General features: G+C 45.1%; 2 protein-coding genes across 4 annotated transcripts in view; both read right to left on the bottom strand.

Annotated features, from left to right (window-relative positions):
• Positions 1–23139, bottom strand: part of LOC109318265 (stabilin-1-like) — a 449042-nt gene that overhangs the window by 236155 nt on the left and 189748 nt on the right. The window lies entirely within an intron of this gene.
• NISCH (nischarin) overlaps positions 1–23139 on the bottom strand; it is a 66010-nt gene that overhangs the window by 7523 nt on the left and 35348 nt on the right. Inside the window, exons 10-19 of one of the 3 annotated variants that reach the window (XR_002103213.1) lie at positions 18774–18959; positions 18418–18546; positions 17907–18020; positions 16979–17087; positions 15808–15929; positions 13721–13776; positions 11240–12562; positions 5197–5371; positions 3838–3991; positions 1033–1159 (exon numbers count right to left, since the gene is read on the bottom strand). Coding sequence is in view for 2 of the 3 variants with exons in the window: in XM_019547390.1 (XP_019402935.1) it covers positions 3838–3991; positions 5197–5371; positions 11240–12562; positions 13721–13776; positions 15808–15929; positions 16979–17087; positions 17907–18020; positions 18418–18546; positions 18774–18959 (2368 nt within the window). In the remaining variant the exon portion in view is untranslated. Of the gene's footprint in view, positions 1–1032; positions 1160–3837; positions 3992–5196; positions 5372–11239; positions 12563–13720; positions 13777–15807; positions 15930–16970; positions 17088–17906; positions 18021–18417; positions 18547–18773; positions 18960–23139 lie in introns of those variants that run through there. The other 2 variants (XM_019547390.1, XM_019547391.1) reach the window with 2 other exon arrangements.

The following is a 23139-nucleotide window of genomic DNA, read 5'->3' as shown; positions in this document are numbered from 1 at the left end:
TACTAAAATTTGATATATAGGAAATTTTATAAGAAATACTTTGTTTTTAAAGATAAGCCTTCTGTTTGAAGAAATATGCCTTCTGTTTGAAGAAATATTTTATAAATATGTTGATTATAATGAATGTTGATTGGCTGTTATTCTCAAAGGCAGGATTTAGCTCTCACATTTTAGGAATGACAGTTAGTGGCAGCTTCCTTAGGTGTGAGGGCTTTAAAACTTAGTTTTAGTAAGGGTGCACTGATAAAGATTTTTTGGGCCGATACCAACGGCTGATTATTGACCAATACTGATCTGACTGCTGACATGCAGCCCAGCAGCTTGGAGAGAAGCATCTGGCTGGTCTGTTGGGGGGGAGGGGAGGGAGGGAAGGGGTTTGGGGGCCACATTGAGGCCCCCATAGTGGGGAGGGAGTGAGGCTCAGGCAGGAGCTGACCAGCTGGGGTGGTGTGGGGCACGGTGTGGGATGGAGCTGCAGGTGGCGTGTTCAGAGAGGATGGGGAGGGGGCAGCATCCACCACTGTGCACACCCCAGGGGAGGCATGGGGGGGAATGTGCCCCCCCACAGATCTGTGAGTGGGGTGAGGGCAGGGTGCCTGCTGTGCACTTGGGGCCAGGGGCTGTGCTGGGCTCTTCCCAGCGGAGGGGCTGGGCTGGGACTGTGGTCGTGCCAGGCATCAGTGGTGCTGGGAGGGGGAGTTAAGCCTATAGCCACCCCAAAATTCACCCTAGCCCCCCATAGCAGCGCTGCTACTGCCTGTGCCACCCTGAGTGAGCACAGCCCTGGCCCAGCCCCCCCACCAGAAAAAGCCCAGCGCAGCCCCCAGCCCTTGCCCCACACAGAGAAATCACCCTGAGCCTGTCTCTGCTGTAAGGCAGCAGCCCAACCCCCCTTCCTAGCCCCCCATAGCACAATGCTACCATAGTGCCTACGTGACTAGCTGGGCTGTAAAAATTCAAATGGGAGGGGGAACCTGCTCCTCTATCATCTCAGGTTCCCACCACTGCAGGTCATGTGACTAGTCATCTCACCGGGTCAGGCTGATGTCATTTGGAAGCATCGGTCAGCAGCCAATGGGGCTGCTTCTGGTGCGAACTTAGTGATGAGGTCATGACAGGTGTATAAGAGGGTCCCTTGATGAGGAAGTGGGGCAGACATCTTTGGGAACATGGAAATTAGCAAACAGCCTCTGGAGCTCTTGTAGACTCTGGATGAACGTGCGAGTAACCTACCCAAAATTTACATCAAGCCACTTCCATTTGCTCAGGGTTTTTCTTTTGATACTTCTCTGACCTGTACCCTCTGCATGCATACCCTCTCCAATCAATAAAACTATGTTATAGCAAGCCTTGCTGTACCTGCTTGAAAGGAATGAGACAAGCCTTTTCAGCTCCCTTTTGCTCAACTGGCTAAGGGAGGCTATTTGTGAATGCTTCAGGTTGAGAAGCATCCCCCCAAAGTACCACAGTGGGTTAAGCAACCCCAAGGTCCACAAGGTCTGTGTACCCCAGATGGCACAGAGCCCTAACAAAAACCAGACCCCAGGTGGTGGCAGCAATTACCCCAGGCTTGTGGGTGTGCTCCAAGAAGGGGGTTGGCCAGATGTAGGTGCCCCAGGGGAGACGCCTGAAGTGTGGTTCCTGGTAGGGCAGTGAGGCAGGCGGCTCAGCACAGAAGTGCCTCCTACTGGCCTGCCACACGTGCCCCCCATGCCTTCCCTTGGGGTGCACGCAGTGGAGAGCGCCACCCCCTGCCCTGCACCCCCTGGATGAGCTGCCCATGGCTCTGTCCCATGCCCCACCCCAGCTGGGCAATGCCTGCCCCTGCCCCAGCCCTAGTCCCTCCCTCACTGCGGGGCCTCAATTTGCCTGTTCCCCCCCAGATTTACCAGCCGGACACTGATCTCCAAGCTTTCAGGTTGCACTCCTGGCCACATACTTGCTGTGACTCCTTGCATGCACATGGCATTTATCGGAGACACTACTGGCCACAACAGCCAAAAAAAAGCAGATTGCCGATAATGTCAATTTTCCTTTTACTGGTGCTGATACCATATGGACTGATGTATTGGTGCACATCTGATTCTAAGCACAAACTACAATCTGGCCAAAACATACATGCATAAGTAAAATGAGAAATGCTGCGAGAAGAAACAAGATGAATGAAGCAAGTCCAAGGGTGCACTAATAAAGATTTTTGGGCCAATAGTGATGGCCAATTATTGACAAGCCATATCGGCCAATAATGATCTGACTGCCAATATGCAGCCTGGCAGCTTGGAGAGCAGCATCCAGCTGGTAAGTCTGTTGGGAGGAAGGGGAGTTGGGGAGGGAAGGGATGTTGGGGGGACAGACCCTCCCTCACCATGGGGGCCTCAGAGTGGGGCTGGGGCAGGGACTGCACAGCTGGGGCAGGGAGGGGCAGAGCTGTGATCAGCTCATCCAGGGGGCACGAGGAGGTGAGGAATGGCTCCGGCCACTACGTGCACCCCCAGAGGAGGCATGTGTCCCCTATATTTGTTGGTGGGGCAAAGGCAAGCTGACTGCTGTGGGCTGGGGCCAGGGGCAGTGCCAGGCTCTTCACCAGAGGGGGCCTAGGCCAGGGCTGCGCTTGCACCGCACCGTGGCTGAGCAGCACCTGCCTCTGACCCAGTCCTTCCCTCACCGTGGGGGCCTTGATCTGCTCCCCACCACGCCTTCCTTTCTCCCCCCACCTTTTCCATCCAACAGACTTACTAGGGACTCTGCTCTCCAAGCTGCTGGGCTACACTCCTGACCGCATGCATGCTCTGCTGCACCCATGTGCGTGGCATTTATCGGAGACATTATCAGCCACATCAGCCAAAAAAAGGTGACTGCCAATTATGTCAATTTTCCTTTTATCAGTGCCAATATGATATGGACAGAAGAAAACTGTCTACCATATAGACCAATTATCTACAGTAAACTATTACCAGTAAATTCTTTGTCTTTCAAAGAGAAACATAAAAAAGTGTCTATCACGGTGACTCTCATGATGCCACGGCATCCTGGGGTGTTGCCAGATATTATGAAAGGTGCAGTGAGGTGTGAGAAGATAAGCAGATAAACTGAGCAGATAAGCACAGTTCAGCCTTGTCCCTGGCCAAATGATCTGCCATCCCTATTCCCGGGCCTCTGCAAGGAAGCAAGCACTATAATATATGTTAGTTGTTTTAATCGGGTGCCGCTCAATTAATAAAAGCTTAAGTCTAATGAGAGATGCTTTGAGTTCAAAATGGTTTAGAACCCCTGGTCTATCAGAATAAAGCTGTTCATTATCAATGCAAAAATATTATGCTCCATTCCTTTTAAAAATAATCATATGAGGAACTCTTAGTCCAGAATGCAGTTACCACATAGTATGGTACGAAAAGCAGCTTGCTTTTTCTTGTCCCCAAACTGGTAATTACTGGGAGCACGTCACATTCTCAGAGCTACAGTGAAACATCTAGTGAGATCTACTGGTATATCCTATGTCTTACATATATGAATTAAGGGCATAATACGACTCTACGAACCTTTATACACACAGCTCTGGCAAGCACTTCAAATGAAAAGATGCTGGTGACTAAGAAGTAACAATAAGGAGAACCATGAACAAGACGATATACAGAACAGGCTGTCTGAGGAAAAAAGTGAGTGAAATACTTGGAATATTTGTCTGAAAGGTAGAAGTCCCATATGTAAGCCAGGGAAAAACCAAGACATAAAATAAGAGCTATTGCATGAATTTAAAGTGCAATACTAAAAACAGAGAGAAACCTACCCATTAACACGCAACTTTATTGGAGATTCAAAAATTAACATATATCTTACCCAAATGTTGCTCACTAGCATGAATTACAGAATCATCCAACAGAAAGTAAATTGCTTTTGTTGACAGCAGCACACAAGCTGTCACCTCTACGTCAGGAGTCTTATAAAATAAAACAGAAGACCACACAAGATGCCTCAGCTCTTCATTTTCCACCTACAAGACCAAGTGTATTTAATTAACTCGCATGTTTTAAACCTGTACGTTTTCTTCACCTATGACTTGCAGAAAGCTGTTTTCAGAAATTGCTTTTCCTGGCAATCCAATGCCACCCACCCCCTAACTAGAATCCAGTGGGAACATAATCGTTAAGCAGAAATACAGCCACCACTGAAAATGTTCTTACAGATGGGATAAAATAAATGCAGAGATTTTTGCTACCTTCTAGCTTGCAAAACCATTAACTATTAGTTTGATGGAGTTCACCAGAAACTGTTAAGGGCTTCTAGAGAGTTACAATGCCTGTCAGATCTCAAAAAGCACATAAAATCTTTATGTAGTGTGAAGGCACCTGATTTCAAACAGCTTTATGAAAGAGGAAGGAAACATGACTAACAAAGCTAGTCTTGGTGCTACTATTTTAGCTGGTGCTCCTTTCAATTCTAGCTTCTGACAAGTGCACTATGCAACCCTGTGCAAGTCCCTTAACTTTTTTGTCAGCTGCCCCAGCTGTATAAACAAGAGTAACATACACTTTGTAAAACATTTTAATGAATATGAAAATGCAACATGAAAAGCATACAAAAGTTGCTGTTAAACAGAAAAATGTTTACTAATTTTACATTAACTCCCTGGGCTATTTAGGCTAGCATACATAATACATCTGTTGAATATTCACTATTTTTTTTATTTGATGAAGATAATTAAACAAGATTTCAAGTAAACAGCAAAAAATGCGATGTTCACTATAGATTTAAACAGCCTTTCAATTGATGCTCATATTTTGACTGTTCATTCTAAACTACAAGATTAATTCTATTTTTAAGCTAGTTATTTTAGTTGGGTGCTATACAGATTTATCATAATGGACATCCAACCAATTGTCTGCAACCTCCCCTTCTACTCTTCCTGGGAAAAAAAAAAGAGCTACATTCTCAAGGTAAATTATTTAAGTCAAACATGAAACCAATTTAGGCCCTGAGAACCTGGTAGATAAACCAAGTTCTGAAACGTCTCATTTTTATTCCTAGGAGGCTTCTCGGAATGGGAACTGTTGTAAGATTTAGGCTTTATCAGCTTCCACATTTAGTAGTATCTACTAAATTCGAGATTTAAATTTCAGTCAAGAAAGGTTTTTAAATGCATTTTTAGTTTTAAAATTTTAGAAGTGCCTAGAAAGAGTCCCTTTGATTGTACAGTACCTCAGCAATGCTGTTATGGAAACATTCTATAATAGCATTTCCCTTTAGTCCAGCCACATACTGAAGAGGCAGAGGGACTGAAAGGTAAACTGGAATTTGGTTATCTTCTGTAATTTTCTGCATCAAGAATTCAGATGGATATACAGATGACAGGGTCAAATGAGGCTTGCAAAAGCTAGGAGACATAAGAGATTAAAAATCATCATGCAAACTGATAAGTAGAAACAGTCCCGCTCCCACTTTCCAAGCAATGTTAAATGTTTTCCATTTCATTCAGTAGTTGTGAATAAACTATTATGATTTTCATAGCAGTGGGCCTTCATTTAGTTACCATATCTCCTCGAAGATAAGATCACCCTGAATATAAGGAAAATTTATAAATGCATTATAATTTTCCAGGGATAGACTCTAATGATTGGAAGCTGGCCGTGAATTTGGCCACCTCCCACTTCTACAGCAGGGAAAATAAATCCATTATCCTCCCCCAATGCCCCTGCCCCCCTTTTTATCATCCAACCCTGTTCTCCCTGAGCACGTGGAAGTGAGGGCAAATTTGAAAACAGTGACCTTGAAATAAACATGCCTGCAGTAATTTGCATATAGTACCCATAAACTTAACTTCATCCAGAATTGATACACATTACATTTTTGAAACCACTGCTAATTTTAGCATAGGTACTCCATAAACACTCTTTTATGCAGCACTTCTGTACCTGCTTATATATGCTACAAACTATGTATGGCATTAGTCCAAAGCCAAAAGGCTCATGATTATCACATATTTCAGTGGGCTGGGCCCCAGCAGAGAAAACAATGTTTCCTTGTGCCTTGAACTTTTATGTAAAGAAGGTGTGGGACAAATACGGTATTTGGACAGGGTTATGGAGGGCACAAGCTGTGCTGAAAGCAAATGAGTGGCCTGCAGGTTGGGTGCAGCACCTCCCAGCTGTGATCCAACTGGGATTCCCCTGGGGTTTTATAATATACCATGGGCAACCAAAGCAATGTAGCAAATATGGCAAGTAGGTGCATCTGTTGGCACACTGTCTCCTCATAGTGTGAAAGGAAGGGACACAGAGCTGCAGAGTGCCAGGAGTCCCTAAAATGCAGTAGCTGTGGGGGGTGGGACACCTATTCTGTAGGTGTTCCAAAGCCTACATAAGTAAAGTCAAACCCCCTGAGGCACAGCATGAATCAGAAAGGGACAGGCGGGGGAAGAGAAGGGTGAGAGTGAAACAGAAATGTTGGATGAGAGACCCTGCAAGAGGGAGGAAAGGATAAAGAGGGGTGTAATATCTAAAACTGGGGGGGCTCAGGAAGGAACAGGAAAAGGAGGGGGAAGCAAGAGAGACCAAGACATGGAAGAGGGTGGGAAAGAGAAGAAATCAAACAAGAAGAAATGGAGGTGGAACAAATAAAAGAGCCCATAAGTCAGAGGAAAAGGAAGACAACACAGGGAAAGAACATAAGGAAAAGGAAACCTGAAAATGGGGGAATGAACCTGACTCAAAGGCAGAGAGCAGCTTCCTGCCATCAAATCTTCTAGGCTCCAGAAGATTTCTAGCCTGGACAGTCTGATGGAGGTGGGAAAATGGAAGGCTTTCATGGGTGACTGGTGCCGCCTTGGTCAGGGGCGGCAAGGGCCCCCCCCGGACCAGTCTTGCCAACCGGGGGTCCCCCCCACAGCCAATCCCACTGTGGACGACTGCTGCAGCCACTTCTGGGAGCGGCTGTGGCCACTTCTGGGAATGGCTGCAGCGATTGGTGCTCCCGCCTCTCCCCCCCATCGCTTAAGCGGCACGGACGGTCAGGGGGTGCATGTGCACCCCTATGCATCACCACTGGCTTTCTGAATGCAAAGGCAGTCAGGCAGCTTGCATGAGGTGGGTCGGGGGGGGTGGGGAGGGCAGTGAATGAGTTCACCAAGGGGAGCAGCAGTGCCCAGGAACCTTAAAGGGACTGGAGCACTCTTTAAAACAAACACAATGGCAACACTGATGATGAGATAGCATCTATTAGTGTAAGGTTACCAAATTTCCATTTAAAAAAAAAGGACACCGGGGGGCAGGGAGGGCAGACACCTCATTCCCAATCCACAGCCCCCTGGTCCTGGCAGTGCCCCTCACTCCTGACCCACAGTGCCTCGTCCCCATGGGTTATGCTGGTGCCCCTCACTCCCAAACCACACCACCCCAACCCTGATGCTGACCCTCATTCTCAACCCGCAAACCCCTGGCCCTGCCAGTGCTCCTCACTCCTGACCTGCAGGCCCCTGGCTCCCCCCAGCCCTGCTGGAGGGAGCCTCCAGCTGTCCGTATCCCAACCGGGCCATAGTTCAGATACTTCGATTTGTTCAGGTGGTGGCAGAGTGAATCCGGCCCCGGCCCGGGTGGAGGGAGAAAGAGGGGAGGCCTGTGGCACCCCCTGCCCTGGGCTGGGGTTCACACGCTGTGCCAGGTGGCCTGGCCAAGCCTGTCCCTCTCTTTTGGGCAGCATCTCCTGGCTGCTCTGCCCCTTCAAGCACGGGCACCAGCCTGGACACAGATCTCCCCATTGCTCCTTAAGGGCATCCCCACCCCATTCCCATACCGGATAGGCAGGCATCTACCCCTGGCCCTCCTGCCCTGCCACAGCCCCGGTGTCCAGACAACTTCCCGCAGAGTCACCAGGCACTGCCAGCCCCCACCCAACCTTTCTGCACACAACCCCTGGACAGTCCCCAAGCCCTGGCCCTCTAATTCTTGTCCCCTCATATACTTACCTGCATCCAGCTGCCAAAGCTGCTCCCACCACCCTGCCTGCGTGCCTTCTGGCCATGTGCATCTACATGTGCACTCACATAGTGTCCCTGCCTCCAATCACCCTCCCACAGCTCCCGTCAGCAGAACAGAGCAGAACACAATCCTGGACATTATTTCAGATTTTAAGAAATTCTCCGGACAGAGATCAAAGCATACAAAAAGAGGACATGCCTTGGAAAGCCCAGATGTATAGTAACCCTAATTAATGTCAGGTGTATACTAACAAGGAAAAGATGGAAAAAGATAAAACCAATGTTAAACTAAATAAAGGGAAACAATCTGCCTAACAAGAACGTTGGATATCAGGGGAGAGGATTTAGAAACGCTTTAAGAGGTGGAAATGGGGACCATCTTGGTGCATCATGGGACCAATGAGAACAAAGCAGCTGGAATGGCAGTGTTATTCAAGAATCCAGAGGTGACAGCACAGCAGGTGAAAGATATCTGAAGCAGACTGCAGCAAATGATAATATCAGTCAGGGGAGCAGAATTAAAAGTTTTTAATGTATTTGTACCACCAGATGGGAGGAGGGAGGCTCTGCTTAGAAAGGCAGCGGTTTAGGTGGTCAGAGGGAGACCGTGGATAATAGCAAATGACTTCAACTGCATAACGGAAATGGTTGGGAGAACAAGGGAAGGAGGAGAAGGAATTTTAGACAGTTCACCCAGATTAACAAATACAGAGTCACTAAGAGATGTGTGGACAGGGGAGAAGGTTTTCACTAGAAACGACCATAGTGGAAAGAAACAATCAAGAACTGACTTTTTGTTTGTACCAATATGCATACCATGGATTCTGAAGGTGGAACTGACTTTTGGCAAGAGCCATATAAGGAGAAGCGGAGCATGGAAGTTAAATGTGTGACAGCTTCAAGATGAGGGGTGGAGAATGCTGAAGAAATATTTTAAGAGTACCAGATAATGGTGGATAATGGTGAAGAAAATGGGAGAATTCTTCAGGAAAGCCGATGAACTGTGAGGAAAAGAATATAAGGAGTGAGAGCTACAAAGAAAAATGCAGGAGCTGCTAAAAGAATCCACAGAAGAAAGACCGGTATGAAGAACTAGAAGAAACAAAGGCAAGAAATAAAAAGCTGATTTAAAAGAAAGATGAGAGAACAGGTTTTTAGCACAACTTAACTAATTAGCACAATGGGTGGGGGAAAACAAAGAGTGGTCCCAATATTTCTGGGCTAGAATTAAGATAGTGAAAGGAGAGATAAAAGCAGTGCGGGTAGAAGGCTGGTTCTTTGGTAGAAAAGCAGGAGGAGCTATTGGAGTCAACAAGATTTTCTGAAGAGCTATTTCAGAAGGAAATAAACAGGAAGAATATGCAGATTTTACTGGAAGAGAGTTAGAAGAAAGTAGAGGAGGAGGAAACAAAGAAAATGGAAGAAAAGATAAGCTTAAAAGTGGAGGAGTGCTTAAAAACCCTTTAAAGGAGGGAAATCGCCAGGAGTACAAGACTGCCTGTGGAATTTTACAAGAAATTTTAGGCATGGGCAAGAAGGAATATAGCAAAAATACGAAAGGCAGGGAAAGACTTTATAAGAGATTTTATGATCTTACTTTTCAAAAAATGGGAGAAGGAGCTCCTGAAAAACTGCAGACTGATACACTCCTTAACATGAACTATAATGGCCAAGATGCTGGCTTTGAGGATGAGAAAAAACCTCCAGAAGATTATACATGAAGGCCAAGTATGCACACTACCAAGTAAAAGGATCTCTAAAGTGATCAAAAAATACACTGTCCCACATCCAAGAGAGGAAAACAAAGCCAAACCTAGATTTAGAAAAGGTATGTGACAGAGTGGATCATGAATACATATTTAAAGTGCTATGAAAAAGGGGGTTCCCAGAGAAATCTGTATGTTGGATAAGGTGATTGTATACAGAAGTGGAGAGTCAAGTCCAAGTTAATAGGCATTTAAGGACTTATAAAATCCATATGGAACTATTTGTGTGTAGCATGCAACCGTTAGCACAAAGAATAAGAAAAGACAAGATCATAAGCAGAGTAAAGATACCAGGAGGAGGAGAGGTAAAACATGCATTATACATAGGTGATATAAATGTAGTAGTTAGAGACTTCCAGTGGAAGGGGGACTACAGCATACAGAGTATGGAGAAGCAACAAAGGCTAAACTAAATGGATCAAGAAGCACCATAATGGGAGCGGGAAACTGGAGGGACTTGGAGAAGCTGAGCCTTCAAATGAGAGAGAGAGAAATCAGAGTGCTAGGGATCCCAATGGACAGCAAGGGAAAAGGTAATACCTACAGCACAGAGTGCCTTAAGGTGAGGCTGCATAAATTGAAATACTACATCTATCAGGACAAGGAAGAGACTGGAGAAAAAGAAGCAGAGAAGTGGAAGAAGAGAGAGACTGAACACACTTGTTTCACTGAACCAACAGAAAGGACTGATGGGAGGGGCAGGGAATTTGAAGTGGTTATTGAGCCAATACTTTTTTAATGGGGTTCTGTATGAATAAAGAGTTCTGCTAGGGTTTTCTGTGGGAAGCTGAAGTATGTTGTTTAAGGATTTGATATATGTAGTTGTATATTTTTGGATGCTAGTTGTTTTTGCAATACAAAGGTTTGGTAAAACAAGGATGCTCAATACATGAAGCTTTGTAATTGTAGGGTAATAAATGTGGTGTTTTTAATAAAATCTGTAAATGATAATAAGAATAAAAAAGTTCCAATCAGCATGTTTGCCCCACGTGGACCATGTGTTTTATAGTCATAATCAGTGTTGGCTGCATTTAAAACAGTTTCATAGCTGGTTTCCATGTCAGACAACGTATTTTAATGAAATTTTCTTGTATCTGAATATAAGATGAGTGGCTTTTCCCCCTGCCATAGTGGTGGTGGTGGTGGTGGTAGTGGTAGGGAACTCATCTTGTATCCAAGTAAATACATAATTTCACCAATATCTCTGTTTCTGTCATTTGTTACTCATACTACGCTGCAGGCAAAATGCCAAGCTCTATTGCATGAGGGCATCTGTTAGGCCATAAGCATAACGCTGAAAAATGCAGGTACAATGCCAGATGACGGGTCACACAACACTATCCAGGATAAAAGAAAATACTGTTCTCCACAAATATCAGAGACCTGATTTCTCAATTGCACCAAAATTCAATTTTAAAGTAAACAGAAGTTTTCAGAAACCTTAGGCTATTTAGGCCACATTATATTTAGCACTATAGCATCTGTATTTTAAAGGAGTCATTACCTTGCTCTCTGGCTATAGTTGTCTGAATCTAAGAGATGATTCCTTACAGATTCCAACATGTTTGAAGCTTTGAAAATAATTATTGTCTTAATTTCCTGCAGAAGTGTTCTTAAGAGACTGTAGGTTCTTAGAAAATGGAACTTCTCATGAGGTAGAACAAAAACTGCTGTAACAAATCTGTATCCAATAAGTAACTCCAACACATGTCCATCTGAAAATGAACCTTTCTGCTGGATGGAATGACCGGTAGGATGCAACACAACTGAAGCTAGTGGAATCCTGCTCAGTTTGAATACATTTTTTGCATCTTCAGAGTTTATGGATTTACCAGGAAGTCCATGGAAGTCAACCTTTACTATGTGCAAGTGCTGTGGTGTTAGAAATATCCAGCAAGGATGGAACACATAGCGACTCTGTTCAGCACTTTTACACAACGTGGAGTAAAATGCAGAACACAAAGCGTATTTAGACCACGCTTTGTTATCACCTACCAAGTCTGGTTGATGCAAGGTTTTTAGAACGTCAGTTTTATTACTGTAAACAAGATATGCTGGAAAGCAGCCTTTTATTTCAATGTCATCTGATGAAATGTGATAAAACCCCATGAGTTGGTGGACAAATTCTTGCAGGCTTGTTTTGTCACAATATAATGAGGAACTTGATAACATTGACAAGCACTGTTGAGAGCAACATGTATGTAAGCAGGAATAAAAATCTTGAAGATTTTGGGAGTCTGAAATGATAAACAGGCAGTTGTCACTGTTTTTCAGTTTCAGTGTTAAACATATTTCAGGCATGAGAAAGCCAAATTCTGAGAGATCAGTATATGGGAAACATAGTGCTAGCTTCAAAGCAGAAGGGATATGCTGACAATGTCCTTTCAAACCATGATGAGGAATCTCAAACACAGCTATTACACTATCAGTCAAAACCAAACAAGAGGCAAACTGCCTAAGTCCTTTATGAACCTGAATACAAAAATTCCAGAGAATTTTTACTACATCAGTACTCTCTGCTGCTGTGCTATCAAAAGCTAAAGAATCTGAAGTAGTGCTAAATTCAAAAGTTTGGTCTCTTCCATGAAGTCCCATTTCAAAATAGCCATCTTCAGTGTCTGTTGTTCTGGAATTACTCACAAGATTCCCTTCGCTTTCTGTTTTTGCAGAGGAAGGGGGTGATTTCTGAAGTGCTTGTCTTATCAAGACAGAGAGGTGCTGGATAAAATCCTGGTTGTTGGTGGTATATGACATGCAAGTAAAAGGCAGGATGATGGTATTATGTGGGTCAGGCACCACGTAACATTCCTCCTCTAAATGGTCCAAACTACAGAGACAGAACAAATTACATTAAGAATAAGGTTGAAAGCAGTCATGTTAAGACTCATTCAATTTTTTTTTTTTTTTTTTTTTTTAATCAAGACTGAGAATCTAATCTAGTACATCAGTTGGAGAAAGAGAAAATAAAGCAGTCTGCTTACAGTGTCCGCTAATTTGGACAGCACCTTTGAACTCCATAGCCATCAGTTCTTATAGCAAAACTTAACATTTCTTACAGAAAACCCTTCACCCTCTATTTCTGAACCCTAATAATTCCATCACTGAAGGTTTAACTCAGGGGGACAGTCTATTTTGCCCCCAATGCTACCCCCTGCATGGGGCCAGTCCACAGGCCAGATCTGGTAAATTTACCTCCCCTTCTCCCCCTCCCTAGCTCCCAGCATACCTGATCCAGTGACTGCTCCAGCCAGTCCCAGAGCAGTCAGAATGGGCACTATGTGCAGTGCAGATTGACCGGAGTGACAGCTATGGTGCACATGGTGGACACCCTGGCTTGACTGCATTGCATACAGCACCTGCTCTGGGAGGTGGGCTGCCCACAGCACCTACTCCAGCAAGTCCCAAGACCTGCACTGTATGCAGCAATTACAGTCCAGGACTGGCTGGAACAAGCGCCACATGTGGTACAGGCCAGAGCTGCTGGAATGCTGCCAGATGCAGCACAGGCCAGAACTGCTGGGATGGTGCCAAATGCAGCACTGGCTAGACTGCACCACACAGTGCCCATTCTGACCATATTGGATCTGCGCCACATGTAGCATTGGTTCAGACTGGCTAGAGAGGTAGGCTGAATCAAGTATGCTGGGAGAAGGAAAGGGGTAGGGGAGAGGTTCCACTGGCTGGATCTGACCTGCAGACTGGCTCAACATCACATCTGGCCCAGGAGGCTGGATGAGTTTGACACCCCTAGTTTAATTAGTGTTAAAGCAAAATAAAAGCCTATATACCTCTGTCCACTCTGTATAGTTGCTGCTACAATTACAAATACATCTTACAGTTCAAAGAGTGAAAGCATTTATCGTGAAGTTTTCAGTCTGAGAAAAAGAAATGCAATGTTCCTTTTAATATAAATAATATAAACATGTAGAATTTAAAACATGCAAAGTGTTATAGACAGATTTATATTAGAAATTAGGTGTCTCACCACATGTGATGATTTTTTCCATATTCTTTGGATGAGTCCAGGAGAGAAGTAGGTGCCTAAGGAGAGGAATAAGAATGTCAGGGAGATATTATTACTCATAGTTAAAGGACAGAGGTGTCACGCTTCACTGAATATAAATGACTGAATCAGTGCTTAATTCTTGAAGTGTTTACAGTCTGGTCATGAAAATAAGAGGTTGAACCCCAAAAGGTCTGGTTGTTGTGATGGGTATTACTTATTTTCATTTAAAGGACCTTATCTGAGGAAATTAAAATATTTTATCAACATTACTTCAGCCAAAACACCCTATCTAGTAGACAAGGACAGAACTAGGGGTGCACCAATAGAGAGTTTGGGGGGGTCGATACAGATAACCGATATTTAAGGAGGCAAATCAGCCAATACTGAACCAATATCTTATACAGCTGCAATCAGGTGGTAAGTTCGTTGTGGTGGAAGAAGAGAGGGGAGGGAAGAGGCATTGGGGGTGGGGACAGATCAACACCCCCCACAATGAAGGAGGGGGCAGATGCAGGGGCGTGGGACTGAGGTGCAGTTCGTGGGGTGGGGGCAGCTTCCCCCCCTGCTTGCACTCCGGGAGGGTGGGGGCAGAGGAACCTGTGCCCCATGATCTGTGTGGCACGAGGCAGGTTGCAGCTGTGGGGTGAAGTCAGAACTGGTGCTGCGCAGGGCTTTTCTTGCTGGGGGCTGGGCTCAGAGCGGGCTCTGGCGGCGCTGGGAGGAGGCTGCAGCCACCCCAAATTTTGCTGCAGCTCCACTCCTAGCCCCACAGCACTTCCACTCCTAGCCCCACAGCACTGCCTAGTGCAGCCGTGACTGAACACCTCACCTCCACCCACGCGCTGGGACAAGCCAGGGCTGTGCCAGGTGGTGGGTGCCAATGCGGGGCTGAGAGCAGAGCTGCAGCTAAATTTTGGGTGGCTGCAGCCTCCTCTCAATGCCCCACTGGGCTGATATCCAACATAGACAATTTTCTTTATATAGGTACTGATCCGATATCAGATTTATGTATTGGTGTACCTCTAGAAATCCTTCCCTCATCCCCAGCAACTATATAATTATGTATGTATACGTGTGTGAAAACTAGTTTGAGATCTTGTGATGAAGCATATTAAATGGTGAAAAGCTTTTCTGCAGACAGCACACAGCTAACTGAGATACAGAACTAAAGTAGCTTCCTGAAAACCACCCTGACCAAACTCTGCCACTGGAACCAGACAAATGGGACAGAAGCTCCAACTCTCCAACCTCAGCAACCAGGTTGACATTAGACAGTGATGGGATACTAAGATTGGGTCAATCGTAATATCCACATGCAGCACAGGTCTCAGACTGGCTGTAGCAGTCCCTGGATCAGGCATGCTGGGAGCTGGGGAGAGGGAGGAGGGGAGGCCCATGTGACAGATCCAACCTATGGACTGGTCCCATGCAAGGGGCAGTACTGGGAGCCAAATGGTGGGGCTCTGCGAGTTGTATGTTTGAGTTAAACCTTCAAGGATGGAATTATTAGGGTTCAAGAATAGAGGATGGAGGGTTTTCCTGTAAGAAATGTAAGGTTTTATGTAAGGCTCTGACTGAAGTGTAAGGTTTAGCCTTAGACTGAAACATTTAATTCAAATACTGTAATGAAAGCTCAAGACATACTGATTCTCTGTAACTCCATATGTGGACTGTCTCAGACACATTAAATGTACCAGCCCCTCTAAAGCTACGTGGGGGAAGAGAAGATTGACAGTAAGAGCTTTTGTGACTGAGAGCTGTCAGTTGCTATAAATTAGGTCCTTTGCTTAGTCTGCTAGTCGCCAAAGTTTTGAGTTTGCCATTAGCTCTTGGATATTTTTCTCAAGAAGTTGAGAATTCTGACTTTGCATCCAATTTATTAAAAATGTTCAAAATAAAAACTGACTATTGTAATTGCAACCTCTTAATTTACAAGCATTTATAAGTTATCTTTTCTGTAAGAAATCATTTTACATTAGAAAGCCTTTACTATGAATTACTACAAGAAGATTCTGAAAAAGAACAATAACTTAAAGGCAATATTTTTTTTTACAAAACATACATACCTGATTTCTAAATCTAGAGTCTGGTATTTCAAAGCATCTCTGGGGAACTGTATGTTCTGGTGGAGTCAAACTACTGGACTGCAAGAAGCTGCTGGCTAGGGCTGTTTCTCTGAAAGTTATTTCTAGAACAAATGCAAATAACTCTTAAAAATTTTGAAGCAAAACCAAAGCATAGCATCTAACTTGTCATACAAATGTAACTGAAGTATTTCAACAAGACTTTACTTCAAATAATGAATACAGGAGTGCGGCTTCATCTAACAGGCTGTGCAGACAACAGGAAATATAGTTGCTGATGCATCTATAATTAGACTTAATTCATCATGTACCTGCATTAAGCATTGTACCAAGAACAGGAATAAAATCCCATTGCTAATGTTTGAATTTACCCAAAATATCTGGCATGATAATTCTGCAGATGACTAGAGAATATTTTAAAATAAGTACTGGTTGGCAAAGAGATTTGGAAATACAAGTGTTCCCACAGCTGTTCTTCAAGAATTGGTAAATTCAAATGCAACAATACTTGGTAAAAAAAATGGCTGATATCATAGAATCATAGAGAAGCAGGGCTGGAAGGGACCTTGAGAGGTCTAGTCTGACACCTACCCGAGGCAGGATCATCCCTATTCATACCATCCTATACAAATCCATAATCTAACTTCTTCGTTGAAGTACAATCAACTGTGAACAACACAAGACCTAACACCCTAACCTGCCAAAGGTAAAGCAGAGGGAACACGGCAGCCAACAACCTACTTATCTAAAAGGTTGTTAATACACACCCAAACTGAGGGCCTCAGCCCTACTACGCAGGAAGGCAAGAACCCCTACAGTCCATACCAATCTGACCATGTGGTAAAATTCCTTCCTGACCCCAAATATGGTCATCAGTCTGATCCTGAACAGAGAGGCAAGGCCCTCTAGCCAGAAACCTCTGGCTTTAAGTCTCAGCAGAAACTATATTGTGTGCTTAGCATACAGCTGTGGTGAACTGCTGGTGGAAGTTTGCTAATTTAGATATAGTTTAGCTGTCTAAGACAAACTTTCTGCTTTAGCTGATGCTGAGAAGTCCCCCACATACACACATATACACTTCATATATATTACGGCAGCCTAGAAAAGCAGATTCAAAAGGCCCAGCCCAGCAGCATGATACATACATGATTACCTTGGCTGGAGTTGACAGGATGAGGCAGAGAAGGAGAGGAAGGATGAACAGTAAAAGAAGTACAGTTTGATTTGGAGCTGGCAGCAATGTGCCTGTGGTCCTCACTGATCTAATAAAGAAAGTATGTAGTGGTTAAGAAAAAGAGGAACTACAACTACTGAAAACAAACATACAGATCCTGAATAAAAAGAAAACGACATAAAAAGCATACAATGTTTTACTGTGAAAAAATTGATTTAGTTCACATCCTTAGAATCTATACTCTAATTAAAAGAGGAGAGGGAAAACCTATAAAGGATGCATTTTGCAAAATTAATTAAAATGCCTTTTTAATTATACTAATCAGGTATTGTATCCAAATTAGGAAATTGCAGTACAGTATCAGTCCTGCTGATTTTTTAAATGCCAAATCAGGACAGTTCAATTATAAACTGGTCCCAAAGAACATACTTGTAACTGCAAACCTGAAATACCAGTGAGTAGCAGTCAGACTTGTAACATTCGCTTTTGTCATTCTTTTATTTTTCCCCACCTGTGCCAACAGGAAAAGATTCTGGGTAAATTAATACTATATAGCCAACATTTCAAATGGAAGCATCACTGGGCTAGTCCACAGCTGCAGTACTCCATCAAAATTGGTCACTCTATATATTCTACTTATTCTTTTTGCTCCATGTTCCTTAGGCCACCACAGAAAGTAAGGCCAAGTTACTGCACTTTAACTGAAGAGTGGAAAAAACTGCAATGCTACATTTAAGATGCACCATCCAGAAAAGAAGCAAGCAAAGAAAGAATTATAAGTAAGCCAAATAGGTTCAAGAGTAGTAAGACATGGACTGCACAAGCCTCTCTCAAGAACTATATTATCCATTACAAGTATCATGAAAGTAAAGTTACTTGCCCCTCCTCTTCCCTCTTAAAAACTCACCTTTTTGTCAGAATTGTTCAGTTTGTATTTGGCCTCCTTTGCTTTTTGTATAGCTTTCAGCACCTCTACAGTATCAAGTTCTTTTTCTGTGGTAACAACATTATCCAAACAGACCTGAAGAAAATTCACAGAAAGTCAGGCCTCAATAATACCAAAAGTGATTCACTCTTCATGGAAATGGTTATCTATACTAACACAAACATTTTATATAATCCAGCACCTCATAGAAAAGGGTTGGAAGGGATCTGCAGAGGTCATCTAGTCCAACCTGGCCCTCAGAGGCAGGGTCATCCCTATTCAAACCTATATAAATTCACTGTCCAATGAAGCCATTAAATGTTCTTTCCATCACTGTAGTGGTAAAGAGAAAGTCTCCAATACACACTAAATGTTTAAGGGATTTTTGTAAAGCGAACAAAGCCTGCATTAGAAAAACTACCTGTTTCCTCCACAGATATTAGGAAAAAGGGAAAAAAGAAAACAGTTCAAATAAAAGCTCAACATGGCTTACCTCTGAGGCTCTGTCCCCAAACTGAGCTAGCACTTTGGTCCTGTAATCAGGAATGATGCTCAAAGGATTGTTGGATAATACCACCTTCTCTAAGCATGGAAGGCTTCCTATATTCCTTATTTCATCAATCTGAAAATGTATGCATATACATACAAGTGTCAAATCAGAATTCTTTGAAAGCAATTGTATACATTGTATATAGACTAAAGTATTTCTTGTAAAAACTGCATTAATGATAAAAATAGAAAAGCCTGTTATGTGCATTGTCATTTATTTCATATTCCATTGAAGACAACAGCTCATAATTAAAAGCTCTTAAAATGAACCTATTTGCAACAATGAAGTTAAGCAGGTACCTGTTCTATCTTGTTGTTACTAAGATCCAAGTTGACGAGAGAGTATAGTTTGTTAAGGCCACATAGCCTTTCCAGGAGGTTTCCTGCTAAATTCAAAGTTTTGATGTTTCCAAGTTTTATATGAACACCTTCTAATGATATAAGCTTGTTGTAGGACAGGTCCAGATGAACAAGGTTGTAGAGATGCTACAAAGGAAAACAATAGCAACATGATATGCCAGTTTAGTAAGATTAAAATACACCTTGCATAAAACTTGGCCAAGAGCCTTAGCACAGTGTTTTATACTGCACTGTAGCCAGTACCCTTGTCAAGGAATTATTTATCCTTATAGGTCTAAGTGGAAAAAAAGAAATCATTCTGGTTCAGTTTCAAAGACCCATAACTTTATAGCTTCTAGCTGGCAGCAAAAGGCACAGCAGTGAAGTACTATAAAACCCATATTTAAAAAGTGATCAAAAACAACTTTGAAGTACTTCATGTTATGCTGGTACCCTCCAGCAGAGCACAATAGGAAGGTGATTATTTCATCAGCATTTCACTTTCCCCCCTCTAAAGTCCGGAGATAGCTCCCTCTGTGACATGCACCTAATTCTATTGTTTTGGGATCGGACTCTGCCCTGCAGCCTTCACTTAGTGAGATGACTTCACCATTTTAGAGCTAGGCATGCCATGACCATCATCTTCTGGACAGCCACCGTTGGTTTCTCAAGTGCTGCCCAGGCCTTGCAGAGGGTATGCAAGATGCAGGCTGAAGCTAACTGTGTCAGCTACTGTTGGCTAGCAGCCAGGTGCACTGCCCCAGAATGCCTTTCTTTTGTGCTCTGAAATACCTCAAAGCAGATTTCTGTTTCAACACCTGCCTAGATAGTAGCTGAACAGCTCCTTCTTGACAGTTTCCAATGCAGGGCTTGATTCATAAATCATGGCAGGAGCAGGTAGGCTGGATCTCCAAGCAGCAGTTTTGGAGACAGCCACCCCTTCCAGTTCTGTACTGGCAGCGCTATGAGCAAACACTTCCAGCATCATGAGGGAAACTTGGAGATCCCAGTCCTTGCCCAACCATCTTGTAAACATGTGGGTGAGCTGTCCATTGTGGTCTATGATGCCATGCAGTCCCACAGAGAAGCAGCCACAGCAGTTGATGTCTTCTGAGCCATAGTGCATCAGGTGCAAGGTAAGAACATGCATGCCCAACAGCCCCGATGAGCTCAGAATTGTCATTTTGGCAAAATCCTGCTTTGACCTCCTGGGGGGTTGGTGTAGCAGAGATACCAGCACCTTCTGGATGATGTGTGGTATACCTCCCAGATAGCTGATCTGGCTATGGATTCACCCATGCCTAACAGGTTTGCAACATACAAGATGCTTTTAGAGCTTGACAATTTTCAAATAGCAATTGCCACACACTTTGATGGTCATGGACCCTTTCATGTTAGTGGACTGCCCCTGGAGTGACATAGGCAGTTCAGCAGAGATCTCCAGAAAGTTGATCAAGGTCATTGTGGTAGCTTGTCTCCCACTGTCCTGAAGAACACAGGATGGGAAACAAATGGGGAAGCAGCACTGGACACCAGGGATAAAGATGGCCTGGGAAGAGCCAATAGAGTCTCCGACCTTTTGGACAGAGCCCAGCAGCATCAAAGGAGCAGCAGCCAAACCCAACGCTGCTCAAGCCACACTTTAAGAGCATGTGCTAGGTGCATGTGAGTGGGCATCTGGTCACTTCTGGTATAACTAGAAGCCCCACTCCGGCCCCAATAGAAACCCAGCACACCAGGGAAAGCTGACAGCCAGCTGAGAGCCAGCATGCCGGAGAAAGCCAGCACTCTGGGAAGAGCCAGCATCTAGCCGAGAGCCAGCATGCTGGGAAAGCTGGCACCCTGCTGAAGACAGCTGGCTCGGAGGCGAAGACTGGCCGTGTTTAAAGAGCCAGCCACAGAGGGAGAGCCGAAGGAAACTTTCAGAAGTCTGGACATTCAAAGGAGTCTCTAGCAATGGGGGCACAGGAGTGAGAACCCCAGACAGAAACAAGCAGATGGCAGAGGTACAAGAATGGTGAAAGAGTCTCAAGATCCTGAGTGAGGGCGCCCAAAAGGCAAAAACAGAAGAGAGATGCATGGGTGTGGACACAGAAAGAGTCACCGATCATCAGCAAAGCCCCAACTGACTGGGAGAGACTTTCACACCTGTAAGTGTTCCATGCTACTCGGATGTAGTATACAGTCATCCTAAAATGCTGCAGCCACTTGTTATTCCAAGACCTCAGGTCTATACATTCCCACCAGCTGGCACTTGCAGTCTGGCAGCTGGCAGTGAACAGTCTGCAGATGGCTCCATAAAAAGCCATCTTCTATAGCCTTACTTCTTCCTTCTCTAGCATCTAGCTTTCAAAAGTACAAAGTACATATGGTAAAATGTCTTTTAGTGCCAAGTTCGGGGCCGGCAATTATTTTGGCTGGAGGGGTGAGCTGCCAAGGGCCGCATGGGTAGCCCCATCCCTTGACAATTGCCTTGCCCCCTGGTCATTATATTGGGACTGGAAGTACTACCCCCTAGCTTCTGACCCCCTAACTGGAAGTCCTTCCCCTTGCCCCTGAGAAATACTCCTTTTGGAAAGGGGGGTTGCTATCTTAGAACCAGAAAAAAAACCCAAATCATATACTAAAAGTCAAACACCTACTAAAACATATTGTAATTTTATTACAAAACATAGTTGTCATGATTTGTGTCTGTGTGCTGCATATAGAAAGGACTGCATAACAACCCAAAAATAAAGTCTTGCTCTTAGATTGTGTGTGGGAGGGGTGTGGGGGTGAGTGTATGGTGGGGTGTAAGGGGGAGTGACTCTGTGCAGGTGATATAGGGTATGTTGGAGTGTGTCTATGTTGGTGGGGGTTGTGGGGGCAGGGTGCGGGGTGTGATGACCCCCCCACACACACCAGGAAGTCCCCACTGCTGGCAGCAGCAGCAGGCAGTGGGGCTCAGGGAGCTCATGCCAGGTGCATGGTGAGGTGAGGCTCCAGACAGCGCTGCGCGTGGGGGGAGAAGCGCAGCCTGCCTGGCCATGTCTATCATGGGAACTCTACTCCATCCACTCCTGGTCCATTAACCTATGTGGCATGGGGTGGGGAAGGCAGCCGGCTCCAGTTTGTGGCTTCCCCCACTGCGAGTGCAGGAGCTTCTGGCATGCTGCTATAGAGGAGGAAGCTGGGAACCACAGAGGCTAGGCTGGCTTCTGCCATGTTCTGTGGTCCCAGTATTGCAGCCAGGAATCAAGCAGCATGGCATGGAGCCAGTCAGTGCAGCTGGACACCTCCCAGCTGCTTGTTGTTCCTGGCTGCAATGCTGGAACTACAGAACTTGGCAGGAGACAGTCAGCCTCTGCAGTTCCCAGCTGGCTCCTGCTGCCACCAGCTCTGATCCCTGGGGACCCGCACTCCCACCATGTGCCACTTCCTCCCCTCCATCCCCACGCTTGCTGCCACTCCTTTTTCCCTGAAGCTTTCCTTCCTTCCCTACCCACTGGCACTGCTGCCCCCGGCCTGCCGCTCCCCACCCACAGCTCCAGCACCACGTGGTTCCAGCTGAAGGGCCAGGACTGTGTGGCACAGCAGAAACCAGCCCAGCTGGCACCACACAGTTACCATCTGAGAACCGCAGAGTGCTGGTTGAGCATGGCTGGCTTCTGCCATGCTGGCAATCCTCCCCCGCCTCCATCCATTTGCACCCATTTCCCTCTCGGGTGAAGGGAGGTGGGGAACAGCCCCAGGGTCACAGGCCAAAAGCCTTTGCTAAGGCAGAAGCTGAGGTGGGGGTGGGGTGGGGTGGGGCGGGCATGACTGGGCTGAGGATGGGGTGGGGCCAGTGGGCCTTGCTACTGCTGCCACTGGGTCCTGCTGCTGCTGGCTCCTGTCATCTTTGAAGGCAGTCAGGGCAAGATTAACATTATTTTTAAAAAATGTTTATGGGCCCTGTGGGCCTGATAGCCATATTTTACCTGCCCCTGGCCAAAATCACGGAGCTTTGCACTTCCATGTTGCAGCACATCAGCTGGAAGAAGTGCTCAAACAGGATAGAAAGCACGGCCAGGAAAGCAAAGACACTCACTCTGCCACAAGCAGAACACAGGTCCATGAGAAGCTCATGGTCCTGCTCCATGAGAAGTGGGAAGGCAAGGAACCAGATGTCCATTCTCTGCTCCCACTAGGATTCCAATGACTGCTGACCAGCCCTGCAACATCAAGAAGCACCAAACAGAAGCCTAGGGTCATCTACCTACTCTGCTGTTGCCACTCAGCCATGAATCCCCTCACTTGGAGGCTTTTGAGAACAGACCTGGCACCTAACTCTGAAGTGGTATAATAG

Source organism: Crocodylus porosus, unplaced genomic scaffold, assembly GCF_001723895.1.
Source record: "Crocodylus porosus isolate Cpor-Errol unplaced genomic scaffold, CroPor_comp1, whole genome shotgun sequence".
NCBI lineage: Eukaryota > Metazoa > Chordata > Crocodylia > Crocodylidae > Crocodylus > Crocodylus porosus.
Note: the sequence above shows the minus strand (reverse complement) of the source record. Positions and strands in the feature narration are given on the sequence as shown.